This window comes from Phoca vitulina, unplaced genomic scaffold, assembly GCF_004348235.1.
Source record: "Phoca vitulina isolate PV1807 unplaced genomic scaffold, GSC_HSeal_1.0 scaffold51, whole genome shotgun sequence".
Taxonomy (NCBI): domain Eukaryota; kingdom Metazoa; phylum Chordata; class Mammalia; order Carnivora; family Phocidae; genus Phoca; species Phoca vitulina.
The window spans coordinates 2031898-2059858 of NW_022589754.1; the positions used below are offsets into that span (position 1 = coordinate 2031898).

At 34.4% G+C, this 27961-nt stretch overlaps 1 protein-coding gene across 1 annotated transcript in view; it reads left to right on the plus strand.

Annotated features, from left to right (window-relative positions):
- The window catches only part of HDX (highly divergent homeobox), a 245475-nt gene that overhangs the window by 13536 nt on the left and 203978 nt on the right, over positions 1-27961 (plus strand). Inside the window, exons 2-3 of the mRNA XM_032387869.1 lie at positions 20689-20835; positions 26306-27421. Of these exons, the coding sequence (XP_032243760.1) occupies positions 20689-20835; positions 26306-27421 (1263 nt within the window). The remainder of the gene's footprint in view (positions 1-20688; positions 20836-26305; positions 27422-27961) is intronic.

Below are 27961 nucleotides of genomic sequence, written 5' to 3' on the forward strand. Positions count from 1 at the left end.
TGTCCATTTTCTTACTGGATTTTTTTGGGAGTGTTGAGTTTTATAAATTCTTTGTATACTTTGGATACTAACCCTTTATCAGATATGTCATTTGCAACTATCTTCTGCCATTACTTAGGTTGCCTTTTAGTTTTGTCGATTGTTTCCTTCACTGTGCAGAAACTTTTTATTTTGATGATGTCTCAATAGCTTATTTTTGCTTTTGTTTCCCTTTCCTCAGGAGACATATCTAGTAAGAAGTTGCTGTGGCCAACGTCAAAGGGGTAACTGTCTGTATTCTTCTCTAGGACTTGAATGGATTCCTGTCTGACATTTTGGTCTTTAATCTATTTTGAATTTGCTTTTGTGTATAGTGTAAGAAAGTAGTCCAGTTTCATCCTTTTGTATGTTGCTGTCCAGTTTTCCCAACACCATTTCTTGAGGAGACTGTTTCCCATTGGATATTCTTTCCTGTTTTGTTACAGATTAATTCACCATATCGTTATGGGTTCATTTCTGGGGTTCTGTTCTGTTCTATTGTTCTATGTGTCTACTTTTGTGCTGGTATCAAACTATTTTGATCATTACAGCTTTGTAGTATAACTTGAAGTCCGGAATTGTAATGCCTCCACCTCTGCTTTTCTTTTTCAAGGTTGCTTTGGCTCTTTAGAGTCTTTTGAAGTTTCATACAAATTTTAGGATTGTTTGTTCTACCTCTGAAAAATGCTGTTGATATTTTGATAGAGTTTGCATGAAATGACTAGATTGCTTTGGGTAATACAGACATTTTAACAATATTTGTTCATCCAATCAATGAGCTTGGAATATTTTTCCATATCTTTGTGACCTCTTCAATTTCTTTCATAAGTGTTCTACAGTTTTCAGAGTACATCTTTTAGCTCTTTGGTTAGGTTTATTCCTAGGTATCATGGTTTTTGTTCCAATTGTAAATGGGATCAATTCCTTGATTTCTCTTTCTGCTGCTTCATTGTTGGTGTATAGAAATGGAACAGATTTCTGTACATTGATTTTGCACCCTGTGACTTTACTGAATTTTTTGTCACTTCTAGCAATTTTGGGGTGCAGTTTTTTGGGTTTTCTATATAGAGTCTCATGTCATCTGCCAAGAGTGAAACTTTATTTCTTCCTTGCCGATATGATGGCTTTTATTTTTTGTTGTCTGACTGCTGTAGCGAGGACTTCAGTACGATGTTGAGTAACAGTGGTGAGAGTGGAGATTGTGTCTTTTTCCTGACCTTAGATAAAAGCTTTTAGTTTTTCTCCACTGAGGATGATATTAGCTGTAGGTTTTTCATATATGGCCTTTATTATGTTGAGTTATATTCCATCTAACCCTACTTTGTGGAGGGTTTATATCATGAACCCGTGTTATACTTTGCCAAATGTTTTTTTTCTGCATCTATTGAAATGATCCTATGGTCCTTTTCTTTTCTTTTCTCAATGTGGTGTATCACTCTGATTGATTTATGAATAGTGAACCACCCTTGCAGCCCAGGAATAAATCCCACTTGATCATGGTGATTGATTCATTTAATATACTGTTGGATTCAGTTTGCTAGTATTTTATCGAAAATTTTTGCATCCATGTTCAACAGGGATATTGGCCTGTTGTTCTCATTTTTAGTGGAGTCTTTGTCTGGTTTTGGAACCAGGGTAATCCTGGCCTCATAGATTGAGTTTGGAAGTTTTCCTTCCATTTCTATTTTTTGGAATAATTTGAGAAGAATAGGTATTAACTCTTCTTTAAATGTTTTGTAGAATTTACCCGTGAAGCCATCTGGTACAGGACTTCTGTTTGTTGGTAGATTTTTGATTACTGATTCAATTTCTTTGCTGGTTATTGGTCTGTTCAACTTTTCTATTTCAGTTTTGGTAGTTTGTATGTTTCCAAGAATTTATCCTTTTCTTCCAGGTTGTGTAATATGTTGGCATATAGGCTTTCATAATATTCTCTTATAATTGCTTATGTTTCTGTGGTTTTGGTTGTTATTTCTCCTTTCTCATTTGTGATTTTATATATTTGGGTCCTTTCTCTTTTCTTTTTCATAAGTCTGGCTAAGGTTTTATCATTTTTTTTTTTTTCAAGAACCAGCTCCTGGTTTTATTGTTCTCTCTCTTTTTTTAAGTTTCTATAACATTTATTTCTGCTGTAGTCTTTATTATTTCCCTTCTGCTGGCTTTCAGATTCATTTGTTGTTCTTTTTCTAACTCCTTTAGGTGTAATGTTAGGTTGTATATTCAAGATATTTCTTGCTTCTTGAGGTAGTCTTGTCTTGTTGTATACTTCCCACTTATGACGACTTTTGCAGCCTCCCAAAGGTTTTGGATCATTATATTTCATTTTCATTTGTTTCCATGTATTTTTTATTTGTTCTTTGATTTCCTGGTTGACCCATTCACTGTTTAGTAGCATGTTGTTCAATCTCCATGTATTTGTGGTCTTTCCATTATTTTTCTTTTGGTTGCCTTCAAGTTTCATAGCACTGTGGTCAGAAAATATGTGTGATATGATCAACCTTTTTGTACTTCTGGAGACCTAATTTGTGAACTAGTATGTGACCTATTCTGAAACATGTCCCATGTGCACTTTAAAAGAATGTGTATTATGCTGCTTTAGGGTGGAATGTTCTGAATATATCTAAGTCCATCTGGTCCAGTGTGTCATTCAAAGCCATTGTTTCCTTGTTGACTTTTTTTATACTTCACTAAAAGAATTTTATTTTATTTATTTTTATTATGTTCAGTAAGCCACTGTATAGTACATAATTAGTTCTTGATGAAGTGTTCAGTGATTAATTAGTTAAGTATAACACCCCGTGCTCATCACAGCACGTGCCCTCCTCAATACCCATCACCCTGTTACCCCTCCCTCCACCCTCCTCCCCTCTGAAACCCCCAGATTGTTTCTCAGGGTCCATAGTCTCTCATGGTTCATCTCCCTCTCTAATTTCTCCCCCTTTGGATTTTCCTCCCCTCCCCTATGGTCCTCCGTGCTATTGCTTATGTTCCACATATGACTGAAACAATATGATAATTGTCTTTCTCTGACTTACTTCACTTAACAGATAAAGGGCTGATATCCAAGATCCTTGTTGATTTTCTGCTTAAATGATCTGTGCATTGATGTAAGTGGGTGTTAAAGTCCCCTACTATAATTGTATTATTATCAATGAGTTCCTTTATGTTTTTTTTTTGAGTATTTCTTTTTTTAAAAATTTTTTATTGTTATGTTAATCCCCATACATTACATCATTAGTTTTAGATATAGTGTTCCATGATTCATTGTTTGTGCATAACACCTAGTGCTCCATGCAGAACGTGCCCTCCTCAATACCCATCACCAGGCTAACCCATCCTCCCACCCCCCTCCCCAATGAGTTCCTTTATGTTTCTTATTAATTGTTTTATATATTGGCTGCTCCCATGCTGGGGAATAAATATTTACAATTGTTAGATCTTCTTGTTGGATAGTCCCCTTTATTATGATATAATGCCCTTCTTCATCTCTTGTTGCAGTCTTTGGTTTAAAATCTAGTTTATTGGATACAAGTATTGCAATTCTGGCTTTCTTTTGACTTCCATTTGCATGGTAAGTATTTCTCCACCCCCCACTTCCAGTCTGCAGGGGTCTTTAGGTCTAAAATGAGTCTCTTGTAGACAGCTTATAGATGGGTCTTTTTTTTTTTTTTAATCTATTCTGACACCTTGTGTCTTTTGATTGGAGCATTTAGTCCCTTTACATTCAGAGTAATTACTATTACTATTACTATTATTATTATTATTATTATTTAAAGATTTTATTTATTTATTTGTCAGAGAGAGAGCAAGCACACACAAGCAGGGGGAGCAGCAGGCAGAGGGAGAAGCAGGCTCCCCACTAAGCAAGGAGCCTGATGCGGGACTTGATCCCAGGACCCTGCGATCATGATCTGAGCCGAAGGCAGACGCTTAACCAACTGAGCACCCAGGCATCCCAAGAGTAATTATTGATACATACGTATTTAGTGCCATTTTATTACTCCTTTTTTCATTGATTCTGGAGATTTTCTCTGATCCTGTCATGTCTTTGTTGCTTTTGGTCTTTCCTTTCCACTCAGAGAGTCCCCTTTAACATTCCTTGCAGGGCTGGTTTAGTGGTCATGAACTCCTTTGTTTTTTGTTTGTCTAGGAAATTTGTTACCTCTCCTTCTATTCTGAATGATAGCCTTGCTTGATAGAATATTCTTGGCTGCATATTTTTTCCCATTCAGCACTTTGAATGTATCACCCCCTTCCTGGCTTGCTCCTTTTCTGTTGACAGATGTGTAGCTAGCCTTCTGGTTCTTCCTTTGTAAATTCGGGATTTCTTTTGTCTTGCTGCTGTTAAGATTTTTTCTTTACTGTTATATTTTGCAAATTTAATTACAATATGTCTTGGTGTTGGCCTGCTTTTGTTGATTTTGATGAGTGTTCTTTGTGCCTCCTAGATTTGGATGTCTGTTTCCTTCCCCAGATTAGGGAAGTTTTCAGCTATTATTTCCTCAACTCAATTTTCTGCCCCCTTTTCTCTCTCTTCTTCTGGAACTCCTATAATATGAGTGTTATTACATTTGAGGGACTCACTGAGTTCCCTAAGTCTATTCTCATGTTCCATACTTCTTTTTTCTCTCTTTTGCTCAGCTTCATTATTTTCCACTGATTTATCTTATGTATCACTACTTCGTTCCTCTGCTTCTTCATTCTTGTGTTCATTCTACCAAGTTTATTTTCAGTCTCAGTTATTGCATTTTTATTTCTGACTGATTGTTTTTAACTCTTTTATCTCTGCAGTAAGGGCCTCCCTGAACTTTTCATTTCTTTTCTTGAGCCTACCAAGTATCCTTATGATTGTTGCTTTAAATTCTCTATCAGGCATGTTATTTATATCTGTTTTGCTTAGATCTCTGGCCATGACCATATCTTGTTCTTTCATTTGGGATGAATTCCTCTGTCTCTGAATTTTTGTCTAAGTCTCTGTCTTCTCTGTGTTAGAAAAGCCTGTTTTGTTTCCTGTTCCTGAGTGTAATGGCTTTATGAAGAAGAGATCATACAGTGTCCAGGGCCTGGCTCTGCAGGGAGTATCTGGTGTGTCTTTTGTGCACTCTGCTGGGGTGCTTTGGCTTCTCTGTCCATCAGGCCAGTCATCTGTAGAGGCTCTCCTTGCCTGCAGTGGGATGTGTTTGTTCCTTGGCCAGAATGTGGCAAGTTTTAACTAGGTGTGCTCTGCTCTGCTTGTTAAATGAGATCTTATTCTACTTCCATTAGAACAGAAACCCTACAGAACTCTCTGGTTAGGAGACATGGTGTAGACGGGGTTTTGTGCTGGTTTTCTGGGGAACGGACCCGCCACACTGGGACTGAGGCAAACTTGACAAAGAAGGATGACAAGGGCAGCGGTGCCAAAGCTCAGAGTTTGGAACTTGGTGTAAGCAGGTTAGGCAGCCAGTGTTAGGACTGAGCTGCTTTTTGCAGGTGGCTCTGTGTTTATGCTGAGGGGCAGGGGAGGAAAATTGCACCAGCCTGCCCCTTTGTCCCAAGAGAGGAATCTCCGTGTATATTACTTCTCAAGGATGAGCTCCAAGAAGAAGGAATAATCTCCCCCCTGTGGGCCCCAGGCATTCTTCAGATCCCTGTTTCCAAGCCATCTGCCTCTGGGTTGTTTGCCTGTTTTCTCTCCGGGAGTAGGGCAGTGTACTCAGGGTTATTCCTGCCAAGCCTGCCAACCTTTAAAATTCCATTCTTTTAGCCCGGCTGGTTGTAAGAACTCATGAAAATCAGGCCTTCTTATTTTTCCAGCCAATGGCTTTGGAAGTGTTCTAATGTGTTCTTCTGTGTGCTCCTCTCCCTCTTGCCTTTCTCAACGACGGTGGTTCTGTCCTCGCTGCAGTACCTGTGATCCGTTTCTCCCCCAAACTAAGTCTCTGCATTTCCTACCTTCTTTGATGTGGCTTCTTTTCTCCTTTTAGTTGTGGAGTTTGTTCTGTCAGTCTTCAGGTTGATTTCTGGGGTATTTAGAATTATTTGATAGTTATCCAGTTGTGTTCCATGGAAGAGACAAGCCTAGTGTCCTCCTACTGTGCCCGCATCTTTGCTCCACCCTATAGCTTATTTATTTTAAAAGTGAAAGTTTGTAACTCTTAATCCCCTTCACCTATTTTGCCTGCCCCCCTCCAAGCTCTCTGGCAACCAACTATTCTCCTGTATTTTGTTGTTGTTTTTTTTGTTAATTCATTTGTTTCATTTTTTGTAGATTCTACATGTAAGTGAAATCATATGGTGTTCATCTTTCTCTGTCTTATTTCAAGATTTCATTGCATATATATATATACCTTATCTTCCTTACCCATTCATTTATTGATGGACATTTAGGTTGCTTCAATATCTTAGCTATTGTAAATAATGTTTTAATAAACATAGGGGTGCAGATATTAGTTTTTTTTTTAATTAGTTTTTCAGAAAACAAAAGTGGAATTACTGGATTTATGATATTTCCATTTTTAGTTTTTTGATAAATCTCCATAGTGTTTTCCACAATGGCTGCATCAAGTCACATTCCCACTAACAGACTTTGAGAGTTCCTTTTTCTCCACATCCTTGCCAACACTTGTTATTTCTTGTCTTTTTGATACTAGCCATTCTGACTAGTGTGAGATAATACTCATTGTGGTTTTGATTTTCATTTCCCTGATAATTAATGATGTTGAGCATTTTTTTCATGTGTCAGTTGACTGTCTATATGTCTTCTTTGAAAAATATGTATACTCAGGTTCTCTGCCCATTTTTAATCAGATTATTTGTTTTCCTGGTGTTGAGTTATTTAAGTTCTTTATATATTTTGGATATTAACTCCTTATCAGATATATCATCTGCAAATATCTTTTCCCATTTATTTTAAAAGTAAAAGTTTATAACTCTCAATCCCCTTCACCTATTTTGCTTGCTTCCCCACATGCTATCCCCTCTGGCAACCAACTATTTTCTTATATTTTTTTGTTTTTTTTGTTAGTTCATTTGTTTTGGTTCTTTTTTTTTTTTTCTGGTAAATTCTACATGTAAGTGAAATCGTATGGTATTTATCTTTTGTTGTCTTTTCATTTTCTTGGTGGTTTTCTTCAGTGTGCAAAAGCTTTTTAGTTTGATGTAGTCTGATTTATTTTTTCTTTTGTTTCCCTTGCATGGTGAGGCATATGCAGAAAAATATTGCTAAGGTCAGTGTCCATGAGTTTACTAACTATATTTTTTTTAGGAGTTTTATGGTTTCAGGTGTTATATTTAGGTATTTAATACACTTTGAGCTTATTTTTGTATATGTTTAAGAAAGTGGCCCGGTTTCATTCTGTTGAATATAGCTGTCCAGTTTCTCAGAACCAGAGACTATTTTTTCCCAAAATACATTCTTGCTTCCTTTATCATAGATTAATTGACCATATAAATGTGGATTTATTCCTGGGCTCTCAATTCTGTTCCATTGATCTATGTGTCTATTTTTGTGCCAGTACCATACTGTTTTGATTACTATATATTGTTTTGTAATATAGTTTGAAATCTGGGACTGTGATACCTCCAGGTTTGTTCTCTCTCAAGATCACTTTGGCTATTCAGGGTCTCTTGTGGTTCCATACAAATTTTAGGATTTTTCATACTAGTTCTGAGAAAAATACTATTGGTATATTAATAAGGATTGCATATAATCTGCAGATAATTTTGGATCATATGAACATTTTAACAACATTAATTCTTCCAATCCATGAATATGTTATGTTTTTCCATTTATTTGTGTCATGCTCAATTTCTTTTGTCTGTATTGTATGGTTTTTCAGAGTACAGGTCATTTACCTCCTTGGTAAAATGTATTTTTATGTATTTTAATCTTTTTGATGCAATTGCAAATGGGATTGTTTTCTTAATTTTACTTTCTGCTATTTTGTTATTAGTGTATATAGATGCAATATATTTCTGTATATGAATTTTGTGTCTTGCAACTTTGCTGAATTCATTTATTAGTTCTAATAATTTGTGGTGGAATCCTTAGGGTTTTCTATCATGCCATCTACAAATAGTGACAGTTTTACTTATTTCTTACCAATTTGGATGCATTTTTTTTACTTTTTTTGTTTGACTGCTGTGGCTAGGACTTCCAGTACTATGTTGAATAAAATTGGTGAGAGTAGACATCCCCGTGTTGTCCTTCATCTTAGAGGAAAATTTTCAGGTTTTTACTGTTGTGTATGATGTTAGCAGTGAGATTGCCATATACAGCCTTTATTATTTTGACCTATGTTTCTTCTATACCCACTTTATTAAGAATTTTTGTAGTAAATGGATGCTGAATTTTGTCAAATGCTCTTTCTGCATCTGTTGAGATTATCATATGATTTTTATCCTTCATTTTGTTAATGTGCTGTATCACATTGATTGATTTGCATATATTGAACTATCTTTGTATCCCTAGAGTAAACCCCATTTGAATGGGGTGAAAGATCCTTTTAATGTATTTTTTAATTTGGTTTGCTAATATTTTGTTGAGGATTTTTGCATCTGTGCTCATCAAGGATATTGGTCTGTAGTTTTCTTTTCTTGTAGTGTCTTTTTTTTAAAAGATTTTATTTATTTATTTGACACAGAGAGAGAGATAGTGAGAGAGAGAGAGATCACAAGCAGGGGGAGCTGCAGGCAGAGGGAGAGGGAGAAGCAGGCTCCCCGCAGAGCAAGGAGTTCGATGCGGGGCTTGATCCCAGGACTCTGGAATCATGATCTGAGCTGAAGGCAGTGGCTTAACGAACTGAGCCACCCAGGCGCCCCGTAGTGTCTTTGGTTTTGACAAGCGGTTAATGCTGACCTCATAGGATAGATTAGGAATAATTCTTTTTGTTTTTCTATTTTTTTGGAATAGAGTAGGATTGGTAGTAACTCTTCTTTAAGTGTTTGGTAGAATTTACCTGTGAAGCCAACTGGTCCTGGAATTTTGTTTGTTAGGGTTTTTTTATTATTATTATTGATTCAATTATATTACTAGAAATCAGTCTTTTCAAATTTTCTGTTTCTTCCTGAATCAGTCTGAGAAGATTATATGTTTCTAGGAATTTATCCATTTCTTTTAGGTTGTCCAATCTTTTGGCATGTAATTATTCATGGTAGACTCATAATCCTCTGTGTTTCTGTGGTATCAGTTGTAATTTCTCTTCTTTTGTTTCTCTTTTTATTTATTTGAGTTCTTTATTTTTCTATTTATTATTTGAGTTCTTTCTCTTTTTTCTTAATGAGTCTGGGTAAGCCTTTATCAAATTTGTTTATCTTGTCAAAGAACAATTGGCTTCATTGATCTATTTTATTTTTTAGTCTCTATTTCATGTATTTTTGCTCTTATATGTATTATTTCCCTCCTTCTGCTAGCTTTGGGCTTTGTTTGTTCTTCTTTTTCTAGCTCCTTTAGTTGTAAGTTTAGGTTGTTATTTGATATTTCACTGGTTTCTTGAAGTCGGCCTGTATTGCTATAAATTTCCTTCTTAGAACTGCTTTTGGAGGCTCCCAAAGATTTTGGACCATTTTGTTTTCATTTTCATATGACTCCATGTATTTTTTGATCTCTTCTTTAACTTTTTCCTTGTTTTGTAGCATGTTGCTTGACCTCCATGTGTTTGTTTCCATATATTTTTCTTGTAACTGATTTCTAGTTTCATACTGTTGTGATTGGAAAAGATGCTTGATACGATTTCAGTCTCCTTAAATTTACAGAGACTTGTTTTGTGGCCTAATATGTGATCTATGCTGTAGAGTAGAATGCTCCATGTGCACTTGAAAGAATGTGTGTTCTCCTGTTTTTGGATGGAGTGTTCTGTATATATCTGTTAGGTTCATGTGGTCTAATGTGTCATTCAAAGTCACTATTTCCTTGTTGCTTTCCTTTCTAGATGATCTATCCATTGATGTAAGTGGAGTGATAAATTCCCCTACTATTATTTTATTATTGTTTCTCCCTTGATGTCTGTTAATATGTGTTTTATATATTTAGTTACTCCAATGTTGGGTGCATAGATATTTACAATTTTTACATCCTTATTTTTTTTTTGGATTGATCCCTTTATCATTATGTAGTGCCCTTTGGTTGACTCTTGCTACTGTCTTTGTTTTAAAGTCTATTTTGTCTGATATAAGCATTGCTACTCCAGCTTTTTATTCACAATTTGAATGGCATATCATTTTCTATCCCATCTCATTTATTTATTTATTTATTTATTTATTTATTTACTTTTAGAGCTCTTATTTATCTACTTTACAGGGAGAGAGAGAGAGAGCACAAGCAGGGGGAGCAGCAGGCAGAGGGAGAGGGAGAAGCAGGCTCCTCATTGAGCAAGGAGCCCGATGTGGGGCTTGATCCCAGGACCCTGGGATCATGACCTGAGCTGAAGGCAGACACTTAACCAACTGAGCCACCCAGGTGCCCCTGTCCCATCTCTTTTAGTCTGTGTTTTATTTCTGAAGTGAGTCTCTCATGGGCAGCATATGGATAGATTGTGTTTTTCTTATCCATTTAGTCAACATATCTTTTTTTTTTTAAAGATTTTATTTATTTATTTGAGAGAGAGAATGAGATAGAGAGAGAGAGCATGAGAGGGGAGAGGGTCAGAGAGAGAAGCAGACTCCCTGTTGAGCAGGGAGCCCGATGCGGGACTCGATCCCGGGACTCCAGGATCATGACCTGAGCCGAAGGCAGTCACTTAACCAACTGAGCCACCCAGGCGCCCTAGTCAACATATCTTTTTTTTTTATTGGAGCATTTGGTCCAATATTTAAACATTTAAATATTTATTGATTGTTAGGTACTTATTGTCATTTTGTTAATTGTTTTCTGGTTGTTTATGTAGTTCTCTTTTTTTTTCTTGTATTCTTGTTCTCTTCTCTTGTGGTTTGATGACTTTTTTTTAGTTATGCTTGGATTTCTCTTTTTTTGTGTGTGTGTCTCTATTATTGGATTTTGCTTTGTGGTTACATGAGGTTTATATATAGCATCTTGGGTATACAGCAGTCTATATTAAGTTGATGGTAGCTTAAGTTTGAACACATTCTAAAACAGTATATTTTTTACTTCCTCCTCCACATTTTATATATGTGATATCATATTTAATATCTTTTTTTTGTTTTGTATATCCTTTGACTAATTTTTGTAGGTATAACCAGTTTTACTACTTTTGTGTTTTAACCTTCATACTAGCTTTACAAGGGATTGTTCTACTTTGTTTATTATATGTTTCTACCATTCAAATTTTTTCCTTTCATAATTTTCTTACTTCTAGTTATGGCCTTTTCTTTTCCACCTAAAGAAGTCTCTTTAACATTTCTTGTAAGCTGAGTTTTGTGGTAATAAACTCCTTTAACTTTTGTTTGTCTGGGACACTATCTCTCCTTCAATTCTGAATGTTATCCTTGCTGGATAGAGTATTCTTGGCTATGGGTTTTTTTCCTTTCAGCCCTTTGTATATATCATGTCATTTTCTTATGGCTTGCAGAGTTTCTGCTAAAGAATCAGCTGATAGTTTTATGGGGTTTCTCTTTTATGTAACTATATGCTTTTCTGTTGGTGCTTTTAAGATTCTGTCTTTAGTTTTTGACATTTCAATTATTATACATCTTGATATGGACTTCCATAGGTCCTTATGCTTGTGGCTCTCTGTAATTTCTGGACCTGGATATCTGTTTCCTTCCCCAGATTAGGGAAATTTCAGCTATTATTTCTTCAAATAAGTTTTCTGTCCCCTTCTTTCTCTCTTCTCCTTCTGGTATCCCTATAATATGAATGCTATTATGTTTGATGTTATTGCAAGGTACCTTAACCTACCCTCATTTCTTTTATTCTTTTCTCCCCCCTGCTGTTCAAATTGGTTGCTTTCCATTACCATGTGTTCCAGATCACTGATCTGTTCTTCCACATCCTCTATTGATTTCTTCTAGTATATTTTCCATTTCAGTTGTTGTATTCTTCAGCTTTGACTTTTTTTTTTAATATTTTCTATCTCTTTGTTGAAGTTCTCACTGAATTCACTCATTTTTCTCTTAAGTCATTTGAGCATCTTTATGACCATTACTTTGTTCATCAGGCAGATTGCTAATCTCCATTTTGTTTAGTCTTTTTCTGTGTTTTTGTCTTATTCTTTCCTTTGGAATATATTCCTCTGTCTCTTCATTTTGTCTGACTCTCTGTGTTTGTTTCTATGTATTAGGTGGGTCAGCTACATCTCCTGGTCTTGAAAGTAATGGCCTTATTTAGAAGGCATTCTGTGGTGCTTTGTAGCACAATCTCCCCAGTCACCAGAACCAGGTGCTCCCGGGGTATCCCCTGTGTGGGTTATATGTGTGTTTGTTTGTTTGTTTGTTTTTGGCTGGGTTGCAACTACTATAGTCATGGTCGTAGACGGGGTTGGCCCTCAGCCCAGCTGGCTGCAATGTATAGCTGCAACTGCTGTGAATGCAATGGTAGGGAGGGCTTGTCTTGTGTACAGGTGGATGGGAAGCTACTGCAGCTTTTATGGGCATGCTATTAGGCAGGGCCAAACCTCACCTTGGCTGTCTGCATCGATCTGCTGTCACTCTGTGGGTGCACTGATTGGCAGAGTCTGCCCCCAACACAGTTGGCCCAAAGGCCTGGTTGCAACTGCTATGGGTGTGCTGGTGGGAAGGGTTTACTCCTGGCATGGCTAGCTTAGAGGCCTCACTGAAGCTACTGCAGGGATGCTAGTGTGTGCCATTAGTACCCCCTCTTTGGGATAGGATTTACTTTGGATGGGCACTGGTTCTAGTCAAGGCTACCTGCTGTGTGTGGCAGAGTGGAAGTCACTTTGATTGGGGGGACACTGGTTCTGACTGAAGCTGCCTGCCAGTTATGGAAAGGTGAGAATCACTTTGGAGGTGTGCCTTCCAGGTTGGCAGTTTGGGTGGAGCAGGTCCACAGGGGAACTTTAAGACAGGGCAAGCTATTCTAGCAAGTTAGATGGAGAGTGTCAGAACTGTCTCCCACAAGTTTCTGACTATCTAGGTTGAGGGAGGGCAAGAAAAATGGTGCCTGCCAGCATTTCTGTTCTTGGAGAAAGCTTCTGCAGATCCCTGTCTGTCTGGCATGTATTGTAAAATTAGTCAATAAATCTCTTTCACATATTACCCAGGCACTTTTCAAATTCCTCCTTCTGTGCTGGATCTAGGGCTAAGTTATAAACCATCCTGGCTCTTTAAGGGCAGAGACTTGGTTTCCTATAGACCTTGGGTTCTCCTGGTGTTAAGTTCTGCCGATTTTCAAAGCCAAGCATTATGGGGACTATTTTTTCCAGTGCAGGACCCCAGGGCTGGAACTTGATCCCCTCACTCCTTTTTATTTGTGATGTCCCTCATGCTTGTCAGTCACTACACCAGGAGTTTGGTTCCTGACCATTTCCCTCCCTCCTTTTTGGATATGACATTTTCTTAAATATTTTATCTGTGGAAGTTCTGTTTTGCCAGTCTTCAGGTCATTTTCACAGCGAGTTGCAATACATGTTGTTGTTGTTGCCTCAGTATATTCATGGGAGGAGATGAGTTTCAGGATCCTTCTCTTCTGCCACCTTCCCTTCCTAATCTGTTAAAGTTTTTTTTTCTTCTGAACAACCAGTAATCTTCTTAGACATTAGACATGAAGCTATAGATGTATATGTCCCTATAGATGTATATTTTTTCATATATTTATATGAAGAATGTAAACACAAAATTGTCTTGCAATTTGTACCCAGGTCACTATTCATAAATATGAATATTAATTACACAGAATTTTAAATGTTTTTTAAAATAAGGTCAATGTTCAATTGCTTTGTGTCATAAGAAAGTCATATGATAGGTTGTTGTTATAGTTTCTTGTTTCATATTTCCACCTAAGTAATGGAGGCCAATTATATCTAAAATGACAGATAAAAGGTGTGTGCAATGCATTTCAGTAGTTATAGCCCAATAAAGAAATAATGAATATCCTTTCATAGTATTAGAATAGGCAAATGTGTATTACTCAATTTTATACTTAGAAGATGGTGAAATTTATTTTTTGCAATATCTGCAAATTCTGGCAAGTAAACTATAAAATAAGGTAAATAGAGAGAGCTGCTTTTTGTAAAGATGAGGGTCATTAAATGCAAATGACAGATTAAAGTGACAACTGAGAACAGATATACAATAATGACTCTTACACATGTTCAAATTTCATTAAGTTCAAAGTGTCAATTCATTTTTTTGTGTATTTAATCAAGCTTCTTCTAAATAACTGCTTAATCACTTAGTTTTTAGTAGAATAATTCACCTAGTCAAATATATCCTTTTATTTTAAATACAGTTTACATTAAAAATTATGCAGAGGCATCCATACACATGGACATCATGCCCTCAGAATTTTCAAAGATCAAACTCACATCAGATAGAAGAGAATCATAGCATCTGTATTCCTTTGGCCATGATAATATAATAATGTATATATTTTTTCATTTTGAGGTTTATATACAAATGATGTGGGAGTGGCTTGATATATGTTAAAATAATTATTACTTGCAGGAATAAGTAGTTGGTTATATATATGTTAAATATTAACAAAAATAGCTTTCACATAGCACATTATAGTTTGCCATGTATTTTAATGAAGATAAATAATTATGTAAAGAAAAATAGGAAAGGTTTTATAGCCCCATTTTCCAGATGAAGAAACTGAGTCCAAGAGGCCAACTATCTCTGCTAAGGTGACAAAACTTGTAAGTAGTGAAGCTGAATATAAACAGATGTTTCCTGATTCTTAACATAGGGTTCCTACTCTACCACTCCTAAAGGCCACCTGAACTTCTGCTTATAGCCATGATGAAGTAACAGGAACAGGATTTACCCTCTTATCTTAAATATCTAAAGACAAACAAAAAAGTCAAAATATATATGAAACAATGGATTTCAGATATTCAGCAAAAGGCAGCACAAGACCATGATTATTGAGAGAAGGGAAACAAAATGAACCCTATGGGTGTCTCAACTCACTGCCTGAAAAAAGTATCCAGAGGACAACCAAAGGAAAGTGAAGCCAAACAGACTGGAATTCTCTCTGAGTTGAGGAGACAGAGTTCAGGAAGAATAGGGTGGCTAGAATTTGAGGGACCATACTGGAGAGGAGAAAGCTCACATAGAGATGAAAACTGCACATTGAGAAAGCTATGGAAATTTATAGAGGGACCCCTCAAGTCTTTAGCTAAATACTAATCAGCTCCAGTGTGTGAAAAAACTACTGAGGACAAGGAAAGAACCATTAGAAAGGATCAGGCAAACAATCCTCATGGCTCAAATAGGACCCCAAATTGTTTACATTCCCCACAGCCAGACCGGAAAACCTCATATTTTATGGAGCATCTAGGATGCCTGATCCTTTCTACACAAAGATTTATTTGATATAGCACTAAAAGGACAATCTGTAAAAGAGAAAACAGTGATAAGTTGGACTTCATCAAAATTAAAATCTTCTCTGTGAAATACACTTTATTTTTTTGAAATACACTTTACTTTAATAAAATAAAATGGACAAGCTACTAACAGGGAGAAAATACTTGCAAATCATATTTCTGATAAAGGACTTGTATCCAGAATATGTAATGAACCCTAAAAACTCAATAAAAAGTAAAAAAAAATCCAGTTAAAAAACTTGCAAAATATTTGGACACTTCTACAAAGTAGATATGTAGATGGCTAAAAAGCATATTAGAAAATGCTTAATGTCATTACTCACTAGGGAAATACAAATTAAAACCACAATAATAACATACAATTATAAACCTATTAGAATGGCTTATTTTTATTTATTTTTTTTTTAAGTTTTTATTTAATTCCAGTTAACATACAGTGTAATATTAATTTCGGGTGTACAATTTAGTGATTCAGCATTTCCATACAATACCTGGTGCTCATCACAAGTGCAGTCCTTAACCCCCGTCACCTATTTTACCCATCCCCCACCCACCTCCCTTCAGGTAACCATCAGTTTGTTCTCTAGAGCTAAGAGTCTGTTTCTTAATTTGCCTGCCTTTCTCTCTCTCTCTTTTTTTTTTTGCTTATTTGTTTAGTTTCTTAAATTCCACATATGAGTGAAATCATATGGTATTTGTGTTTCTCTGACGAACTTATTTTGCTCAACATAATACTCTCTAGCTCCATTCATGTCATTGCAAATGGCAAGAATTCTTTTTTTTTTTTTTAAGATTTTATTTATTTATTTGAGAGAGAGAATGAGAGACAGAGAGCACGAGAGGGAAGAGGGTCAGAGGGAGAAGCAGACCCCCTGCTGAGCAGGGAGCCTGATGTGGGACTCGATCCCGGGACTCCAGGATCATGACCTGACCGAAGGCAGTTGCTTAACCAACTGAGCCACCCAGGCGCCCAAGAATTCTTTTTTTTATGGCTGAGTAATATTCCATTGAATATATATACCACTTCTTCTTTATGCATTCAACAGTTGATGGACACTTGGGCTGTTTCCACAATTTGGCTGTTGTAGATAATGCTGCTGTAAACATTGGGGTGTATGTGTATCCATTTGAATTAGTATTTTTGTATTCTTTGGGTAAATAGTAGTGAAACTGCTGGATTATAGTGTAGTTGTATTTAATTTTTTAAAACATCTGATAATTGGGGCGCCTGAGTGGCTCAGTTGGTTAAGTGTCCAACTCTTGATTTTAGCTCAGGTCATGATCTCAAGGCTGTCTTGAGATAGAGCTGTGCATCAGGCTCTGTGCTGAGTGTGGAGTCTGCTTAAGATTCTCTCCTTCTTTCTCCCCCCGCCCCCTTCTCTCCCTCTCTAAAAAATAAAAATTAAAATATCTGATAATAATAAATGCTGGTGAGAAAGTGAAAAAACTTAAACTTACATAGAATATTGGTGAGAAAGCAAATTTTTACAGTCACTTTTGAAAACTGTTTAGTAGTTTCTTATAAAGTTAAATATACACTTACCATATGAAATCCCACTCTTAGGTATTTACTCCAGAGAAATGAAAAGGCATTTGCAGACAGAAACGTGCACACAATTTTTTTTTTAATTAACTTTATTTACAGTAGCCAAGAACTTGGAAATTTCAAATGTCTTCCAATGGCTAAATGGATAAACTGTGGTATGTTCTATGCAATGGAATACTACTCTGCAATAGAAAGGAGAAAACTACTCATACAGACAACACAGAAAAATCTCAAATGCATTATGCTGAGCGAAAGATGTTAGTCTAAGAGGAATATGTACTCTATTATTCCATTTATATAGCATTCTTCAAAAGTCAAAATTATAGAACCGGGTTAGTTGTTGCCCAGGGCTGGGATGGCTAGAGGATTTAATTATAAAGGAGCAGCATAAGGGAATTTTTTTGGAGTGATGGGTCTGTTTTGTATCTTGGTTGTGGTGGTAGTTTCATTAATATATATGTTTGTCCTAACTCATAAAACTGTATACCAAAAAGAGTGAAATTAACTATATATAAATTTAAAAGTGAATAATAATAACGGATAAAAAGAGCAATACTAAAAGAGATGTATTGGTCAAATTAAAGACATTCAAAATGTTTTATTAACCTAGGTGCAACTCTTTGTAAACAAACAAACAAAAAATCAGTGGTTTTCCTAAAATTGAAACTTTTAATATTGGAAAGAATGTGTTATATTTGACTTGGTGATGATTTTATAGACCCAACCCATTTTTATAATCAGTTTTCCAAGAATGAATACTTAGGAGTAAAATTTTTTGATATTTTTCAAACGATTTAAGACATTATTAGGGCATTACTAGATCTGGGCTTATGTATGACATCAGATGTATAAGAAAAATATTATGTAGAAATTCAGCTGAAATGTTCCCATGTGAAAATATGTCCTAAGCTATGTGATACTGCTAAGGGGAAGTCATTCTTAGAAGCTTCATTTTTCAAGTACTCCTGAGGCAGTAAATTTATAACATTTTACTCATTGCTCTGCTTGTTTGAATAGAACACACTGAGCATAATCCTTTCAGTGGTTCAGGATCTTTATTAAAACACTGAATCCTAAAGCTGAGAGCAACCTGAGAAATCCCATATCTGAATATGATAGATAAAGTGAAGGGCCTAGTCATACTTACAAATATGTTATAACTATAGCATGCTTTACAATTAAAAAAAAATGAGCTCACATATCCTAAATTATTTGTAAAAATCCAGACTGGTAGGTAGAACATGTCATATATTCTAGCATTTTACAAATTAGGAAATAGAGGGTCATAAAAATTAAGTGACTTACACACTAGTCCACAGTGGAGCTAAGTGTAGCACACAGGTCATCTTATTCCTATGGGCTGTCATGTCCTAAGTGAGTGGCACATTGCAAAGAGTATTAGATTAGTAAATCTTGGGGTAAGGCTAAATGACTTGTTATTTCAGTATTTAATTCCTTAATTCAGTTACCCTCCATACCTCAACCCAACAAACTTCAATTTCCATGAAACCAATAGCTTGCCCTTTTATTCCACAGAAATAAGAACCCAACTTTTAAAATGAAGGTTTTTACAATTCTCTTCCTGATTTTTGTGTAAATGATTAGTAACTTTGTCTATGCAGTCATTCAATATCTTGCCACTTAATAGACCAAGATAACTAGGGTAGGTAGAGATAATGACAAGTTATCTTGCTTATAAGGTTTTATCTAGTGTTGTGATGAAGAATAAATGTCCTATAATTTGAAAGAAAAACATTAGATCTCTTGAGCAAGGTGGCCTTCCTGCTATTGCTATGAATTTAAGGGAAAAACTAAAAAGGTCACAGCATTGTCTACTGTCAGAATGTAGACTTCAGAAATCGTTTAGTACTCAGCATCTATATTTGGCTATTAGTATCAGTGAAGAAGAACCTGCTGTGTTTTTTAATGCTTATATACTTGAGTACATGTAATTGTTGTAGCTAGCCAATAGGTAAACATTCGTATATTTTACAGCAGCTTTTGTCACACATGAGGATCACTCATATCTTGTACTCTAGGATTTTTTATTTTTGTAGTTACAGCCCTGCAGAGAAGGGTCAGAGCCATTACCCTCATTATGCATTAATGAAATGGAAGTTTATGGCCCTCCTCAGAACTCATTCCAAAAAACCTTGCACCAGATGACATATTTTAGGTATTTGTCCTCTGCCTCCCAGCTCCTCTCTTGACTGTAGCTGAATTATTTAGGAAAAGGAATCCCAAATTGCTCTGAAAGGTGACAGCCATGATAGTAAATGTTGCTTTGATGGATATCATCACTACCCTCTGGCCCAAAAATTCTTTAAAATTTGGTCACACTGCAGAATGCAATCCCGTTCAGAAAGTAGTGGAGTTACTTTGTTCCTGAAAGTTTCAGGGAGAAACTCTACTCATCTTTCCTGTGTCCTCTCCCACATCTGATTTTCTCTAATTGGATTTCTTAACATTAGATAAGAAGATGTTTGTGTGGGCAAGAAAATAAGTCAGGTGTACAAATGGCAATAGACAGTTATATGGCTGTCTTTAATTTCTTTATTGTTCAACATATTCAGAGAAAGGAAAATTATTTTTATTTCCACATCAGTGTACTTGGTTGTTTCCATACCCAGTATACTAGAATGCTTTCTGTTTGGTTTGGCTTATAGTGTTTCTGTTGTTGCTGTTTTCCTAATTTTGAAGGGACAATTTCCTTGGGAAGGGTTTTCTTTCTGTCAGCTTTTAGGAATGACAATTTCAGTATGAACACTTCTAATAAGAACCAGAAGTTGCCTTAATCTAATTACAAGGGTTCTTTTTTATAAAATGCACTACTAGAATTCATCTTTTTTAAGAAAAAAAGAGTTTGACCTGCTTTTTATTGTGAGTTTCACAGGTTGTTTTCTCTTAATATTAAACACTTTGTGTATTGGCAGAAAGGATGAAGTACATTTTTAAATTTTTCTTGTATAATTATGATGCTGTCAATTTAATTAAAAGTACATATTTTTATGTGGTTTACTTTTAGTAAAATGCACATGATTTTGAACTTTGATTTATATACTATAGTTATTAAAATAATTATTTTGGTTAGTATTGCCTAAAGCAGAGATATTTTGAGTCACCAACACTTCCTGTTTATTTTTAAGCTTTTTAAGAGAGGTTTTGTTTTAATATATATATGAAGAACCCCTTTATTCAAGAAAGGAAAAATAAAAGCCATCCCTTTGTTTCAGACCACAATTTCTGGCTGTAAGACATATGCCAGATGCCTTGTTTGACAAAGAACAGTGAGTGTTCCTGTTGATAACTGACCATGAATATATGGCTACCACCATCTCTGGCTTTACTAGCCATAAATACTTATTTCATTGAAAGAACCTTTATTTCCCAATGTACTGACACTAACCAGATAGGGTTTTCTTCTCTCTCTCTCTCTTTTTTTTGTCCTTAAAGTTGTTACTTTTTCTGAACAAATTTAATAAATGTTTGCATTATATATAATTTTCAGTTAGAACCTGTTTCCCTTTGGCACACAAATTATTGCCCATTACTGGGAATTAGTTCAATTAAATAAATCTTGCAACTTTGAAGCGCTGAAACTGTATAAAAAATGGAAGCATGCAAATTCTGCATACACCCAATTCTTATTCCAATTTTCAGAGTATCTTCTTTTATTTTTAGATGAATCTACGTTCTGTATTTACTGTAGAACAACAAAGGATTTTACAGCGTTATTATGAAAATGGAATGACAAATCAAAGTAAAAATTGCTTTCAGCTCATATTACAGTGTGCACAGGAGACTAAGCTGGACTTCAGTGTAGTCAGGGTAAGTATTGAGGTCGTAATTCTTGAATTTATAGCTTTTTATAAGTGATAATTGCTTAACACGAGAAAAACCATCAGAGTATGGAGTCCTTAACTTTATAAACAGTTTCATTTCCCTGGTATAAAAATACTACTTTTTAAAAAATAATAGATAGAGCTAATCATTTAGTATGTATTTGTTTCTGTAAATATCTTGAAGACACTAAAACTTTTGCATCATAAACATAGCTTTAAAAACTCCCAATCCTTTGAACTAATGAATATTTTTAAGATTAGTTGCTTATCCTGTGCCTTCTTTAAACCCAGGGTTAATCTGGAGATAACCCGCCAAAATGATATCAGTAACACAGACATTTACCAAGGGACTATCGTGTACCTAGCATATTTTCTTGGTGTATTTGAACTTTTTTATCAGGCATTTCTGACTTCAGTATTTTTGTCTTTTTAAGGAAAACCTGGCCTTTTTTATGAACACCCACTCTTTTTTCTAAGTAAAATGCATATATTTTAGTGGGTTAGTTAATGAGTAGGAAACAAGAAATCCCATGGGAGGAAATTTTCCTTTATCAAAACCATTGTAATTCAGCTGTAAAAATCAGAGCCCTTAAACTTCTGTGCAAGGCAATGAGAAGGTGATAGAGAGGAGACAAGAGATAAATCTAACAGAATTAGTTACAGATTTTATTGAGTGCATAGGTCCTTTCATGTGTGTCTGAACATGGTACAAATACTCCTGGCTTGAAAACTTATGGATTCAAAGATTGGCAACTTTCTCATCCTTGTCATTCATTAGTCTAATTTGTCAAAGAGAAAGGACATCTGTTTTTAGGTTTATGTTTCTTTTAGAGGAACTTTCAAAAGACCCTAAATATAAAAAATCTCTTGATAAGCAGAATTCTTTGGAAAATCTATTTCTTAAAGACTAAAGGATATATTCACCTTTGAACAGGGAATTATGACACCAATTCTAGGGGCGAAATATCACAGGATATCGGTTTTTCATGTGCTGTGATCAACTATTATATTCAGATTCGTGTAAGAGCTAGAAATATCTTCTATTTATAAATTCCCTATTTGAATTTACAGCTCGATTTTCTTCTTTACTATGAACCCTAACTTTTTAATGTTTTTTTTTTTTTTTTTTTTGTACCAGATTTGGTAAAATTGTGCATAAGATAAGAGAAAGTATGTTTTAAGGTCAAAGGTTGTCCTTTTAGTAAATTCAAGTCCCTATTTCCCCTTAGTAAATCTCATAGAAAAATGTTTAATTTCCTTAGAAAAAATAAATGTGTAATATTTCAAATTGATGAGATGGCGTTTTATAAGTACAAACTCATTTTTTGGGAGTAAATTTTTTTCTTTTTTCCTTTTATTTCTTCTTCTTTTTTTCTTTTATTTTATCATTACTTAAAAGTGAAAAGCCTTCTCAGACAGCTGCTTATGGACTATGTGACCTTTCGTATTTCCAGTTTGTTATTGCAATTTCCCCCCAATAACTTACTTGATTGTACTTGAATATTGACAGTGCTGAAATACAAAGATCTATATTTATGCTCCAAATGGTATGAAATCTAAAACAATTAGAATGAGGGAAATCAATTCCTAGATTGTAAACTTACAAGTAAAATGTTATTTAAGTTTTAAGGAATTGTCTAAAACAGATTCATTCTCTCTGTTCTAAAAGAGTGTAAGTTGTATAGAAATTCAGTCTCCCTAATCTAAATTCCAACACAATTTTGGTTGCTTTCTCCAGTCTGAGAAGAGAGTTGTTTATAGACTCATCATTCTATAACCTCCCCTGCCTTCAATATTTTGCTAGGTCTATATGTTCTACTTGAAAGAGACTTTTCTTTATTATTTTAATATAGTATTTGTTGTGTTTTTCCTCAGAACTAAAATCCCATAGTACTGAGAACCTGATCCCAATGTAAAATGAACTTAAAAGGCTAAAACATCCATGCAAAAAATAGAGTAAAGGAACAGAGAATCAAAGAAAGAGGTATAGAAAAAGGAAAACATGTTTGGAGACAGTGAATTTCATTTGATCTTAGCCAGAAGGCTGAGAAGCAATGGGGACTGAATTTCAAAGAGAGAATTAAAAGAGAATTTTATGAACTGGTGACCTAATGTCTTTCTTTTTTATGTAGTATTGCTTTGTTAGCTATAGACCCCAAATTCTCATCATATCAATTTTGTTTGACCCATTTTCTCTCTCAACAAATGAGGCATTTGGAATGAGAATCATTTATATTCTACAAGCACTAGTAATTTTTGGATCCTGTAACTGAATGGCTTTAAGAGAAAATTAATTCAGTTATTGGGAATGCTCAGGCAATAAATTTTCCTTATTTTCAGAATTTTAAAAATATTTCTTAGGTATACATTTTCTCACTTTAACTTCAAACGAAAATATTGAAAATCATTGAACCCTTACTTTTTGACTCAGAATTTCATTATGAAAATGAATTATTGCATTGTGCTATAAAGTAATAATGCTCATAACATGGTAAGCTATATGGGGTGATTTTCTCCTTCACTAAAGAACTCCAAACTATTCAATTATTTCTCACATTAATTCTCTTATGTTGTTTCTTCTCCTTTTTAGTGAGCAAAATTTCATGGACATTCTGTTTCAGTGCTATCAAGTTGCCTCCAATAGCAATCTCTGTCACCAATGCTCTGCTTATTTTGTTATTTCTAATTTGTTATAGATTAGAATACCAGATTTGGTGAAATCCTATATAAACTAAGGAAGAGTGTGTTTTAAGGTCAAGGGTTGTGCTTTTAATAAGGTACATGTATCCTGTGATATCTGTGTTGGCTGTGTTCTGGACAAGTGAAATTGTTAGATAGCTGAGCTTCATATGCACATGATATTATAGTGCATTTTACTTTTTTATGAGTATGTAATTTAAATATCTAAAAACTATATAAGTAACTATATGTAGAAATATATTACAAATTTATGGCTTATTTTAATAGTTTTACAGTCCATTATATATGTGAATGATTACAGTTCATTATATATATTATAGTTCATTATATATATATGAACTATTAAAATAAGCCATAAATTTGCAATTCACTAAGATCACTCTTAAACTTCCTGCATTAAGGTATTTATAGTAATGAGAACATTTATTCGTTTTCTTAGAAATATTGCCCAGAGCTGCCCTCCAGACGTAGTACTTCTTGAGTTCAAATGTTACAAATTCACTATGCTTGAAAGTTTTTAAGTGTAATGATTGTACATTTTTTAAAACTATGAACAAATGCATTATGCTTCCTATGCATATTTTACATACTTGAAAAGCCATGATACAGTAACTTATTTTGAATATTTTGTAAAATTCACCTTTTTGAACCATACCTTGAAATTATATTTATCCAAAAATATTTCTATTTAAATATTTCTTTTGAGTATATATTTTAAAACCTTTCACTTTTTCTACTCTGCCTCCTTCTCCTTTACATTTATATTTATTTATCCCTCTGCTTGTAATCTCACCTCTGCCATTTAGTAAAACTAAATTAGAGTGAGTTTAAAATTCCGATAGCCTCATGTGAAGCAAAATTGAGCATCTACATCTCTGGAACATTTTCCTTGTTAGAGAAATACTAATTATAAAAATAAAATGGCCAAGAAAGATGACCATTTCAGAAGTTTCTTGCCATAGTGGAATGAGAATGTGCTTTGAGGTCAAGTAAAATTGATTTTGAATCATTGCTCCATCACTTGCTGACAGGATATCCTTCTATAAGCTAGTTAATATTTCTGAACATCAGTTTTTTTCATTTGAACAATTAGAAAAAATAATCAAAGAAGTTAACATATATAAAACATATAATGGGGATTCAATACATGTTAGCTTTTATTTATAGTATTACAGCAACATTAATGTTGTATATTTTATAAACATCAAAAACTGAGAAATTTTTGTGGTCTTCAAAAACACATCACATAAAAGTTAACCAAATACACCCTGCACTATGTTTGTGAAAGGCTAGTTTATTTAATATTTTCCCTTATTTTATTTTTTAAAAAATTTGTAATAGATTAATGTGTTTTGGTAGTTTATAATATGGTATGCATTTTAAAATAGTTATAAAGTTTACTGATCACATTATGGAATGTAGTATTTCTTATTGCATATTTCTTATTGTATAATCATGATTCAGTGTAATACTACTAAAGTACATATTTTGTAATCAAACCTGAATGCCAACCTCTTGTATTATTTTTATTAATAATGATTTTTCTGTTTATAAAAGTAATACACATTTACTATATAAAATTTGGTAAATAGAGAAAAATATAAAGAAGGAAATAACTACCATAAATTAATGACAAACTGGGAAAAATATTTGCAACTTGTGACAAAGGGTTGCTATCTCTAGTAAAAAAATTGCTTTTATAAATCAATTTAAAAAGATAAATACCCCAATATAAAAATGAGTAAAATTAATAGATAAGCAATTTTATTAAAGTAATATAGTAACCATAGAAATCCAAATGAAAGCAGCAATTATATACCTTATATTAGCTCCTAGGCTAGTAAATACTACAAAAAGATAATGCAAAATATTGTTGAGGGTGTGGAGAAACCAGAACTCTTATACGTTGGAGGGTATTTTGAAAGTATCAAAAAGCCCAACACTTTCCCTTCTAGGATAGCATTCTTTTTTTTTTTTTAGTACATCATTAGTTTTTGATATAATGTTCAATGATTAATTAGCACAAAGATGCGTATACAATGACATGTATTTTAGTATGGTTTATAATAGTGAATAATTCTAAAAATAACCCAATAATATCTTGCAATATTAAATTAACCAAGTCATGATATATTCATAGAACAGAAGTTGTTAAACCTGAAGATTATAAGTTTGTTTAATAATACTATGAACATTTTCCAATGTCATTAAATGTCCTACTTTAGTATGCTTCCAAGTTTTCACTATTAAATATATGATGAACATAATTGCATATAAACTTGTATACATCTATGATTATTTTAAGGATAAATTCCTAGAAATGGATTTATTAGGTCAAGGGATATAAACATTTTTAGGATTCTTGCTATAGATTAATTGAATGGATTTTGAGGAAAGAAGCAATAATACAATTCTGTTATCAAAGTTCCTAGATATTTATTAAGAGCAAGTTCTTGAACATGTCTGACCTTATACTTTATTTTTACTTTTTTACCATATACTTTAGTTACTTTTTCTTTTATTGTATCTTTTTTGCTTTATTTATTTTATTTATTTTATTATTTATTTTTGTTTTTATTTTTTTTAATTCAATTAGCCAACATATAGTACATCATTTGTTTTTGATGTAGTGTCTTAAATTTGTATAGGCCTTACTTCTATGACAAATGAGAATACAATTTATCATATTGAAAGTGTTTTTTCCTATTTTTTTTTTGTTAAGAACATTTCCATATTGTCATTTTTTATCATTACAGACGTGGGTTGGCAATAAGAGAAGAAAAATGAGTAGTAAGCATTCTGAATCAGGAGCAGCAACAACAGGAACTCTTCCTGGTACCTCTTTGACATCTCCAGACATTACAGTCAGGAATGTAGTTAACATCACTCGGCCGTCAAGCCAACAGTCTTCTTGGACATCTGCCAATAATGATGTCATTGTAACTGGCACATACAGTCCATCAAGTTCATCAAGTAGGCAAGGGACAACCAAACATTCAGATACACAACTTACAGAAGCACATAAAATTCCTATTCAGAAAACGGCCAGTAAAAATGATACTGAGTTTCAGTTGCACATTCCTGTTCAAAGACAAGTAGCACACTGTAAAAATGCCTCTCTGCTCTTAGGTGAAAAAACAATCATCTTGTCAAGACAGACAAGTGTGCTAAATGCTGGAAATTCAGTATACAGTCACACAAAGAAAAACTATGGAAGCTCTTCAATGCAAGCCTCTGAGATGATGGTACCTCAAAAGCCACCTGCGTGCCACCGACCTTGCAAAATTGAACCAGTTGGAGTTCAAAGGTCATATAAGCCTGAACACACAGGTCTAGCATCGCATAATTTATGTGGGCAAAAGCCACCTATTAGAGACCCTTACTGTAGAACACAAAACTTGGAAATCCGTGAGGTATTTTCACTGGCTGTTAGTGATTACCCCCAGAGAATTCTGAGAGGAAATGCTCCACAGAAGCCTAGTTCAGCAGAAGGAACTTGTTTGTCCATTGCAATGGAGACTGGAGATGCTGATGATGAGTATGCCAAAGAGGAAGAGTTGGCATCGATGGGAGCACAGATACCAAGCTACTCAAGATTTTATGAAAGTGGCAGATCCCTTGGAACAGAGAACCAAAGTACACCATTGCCTGGACCAGGAAGAAATATGCCAAATTCACAAATGGTGAATATTAGAGATTTGTCAGACAATGTACTGTATCAAAACAGAGACTACCATTTGACACCACGGACCTCATTACATACAGTAGCTACCACAATGTACAGTAATACAAATCCATCACGGAGTAATTTTTCTTCACATTTTGCATCATCAAACCAATTGAGGTTATCACAAAACCAAAACAATTACCAGGTAAAGTATGCATTTATTTTATAAAAGTTTTTAAAAAGTTTTGTTTGGTATAAAAAGCTGTGTTTGATATACAGTTAAACATGAGACCTGGCTCACTTAACTCCTATTTTGAAGTAATTTGAGAATTTTTGCTTCAAAGTGGTGGTTTGGGACCTTTGAAAAATCTTGTGCTTTCTTTGTCATGTTTAAAATGGTGAATTTTCCCCCAATGGAATATAAAAATGGAAGCTTTCTCCTGACATTTAAAACTATTTTGTTCAGGAAATAGTAGTCTTATGGGAAGCGTGGCATTTCCCATCACTAAAATAGGACTAAATTGATTCTTCTCAGCCCCTTTAACATAGATTATTCCCGTAATGGCTTTTAGTTGAAGTTTGGGAAGCTGTCTCCAGATGAGTGGTGCTTTCTGTGGATGCATGGCAAGGCAAGTCAATCATTTCCCCAAGAGATGATGGCTAAGAAGTCAGAGTATGCAGTAACTCAGCCAACTGCTTTTTCTAAAAGTAAATGCTTTCCTAAAACATCAAGTGGAACGTTGAT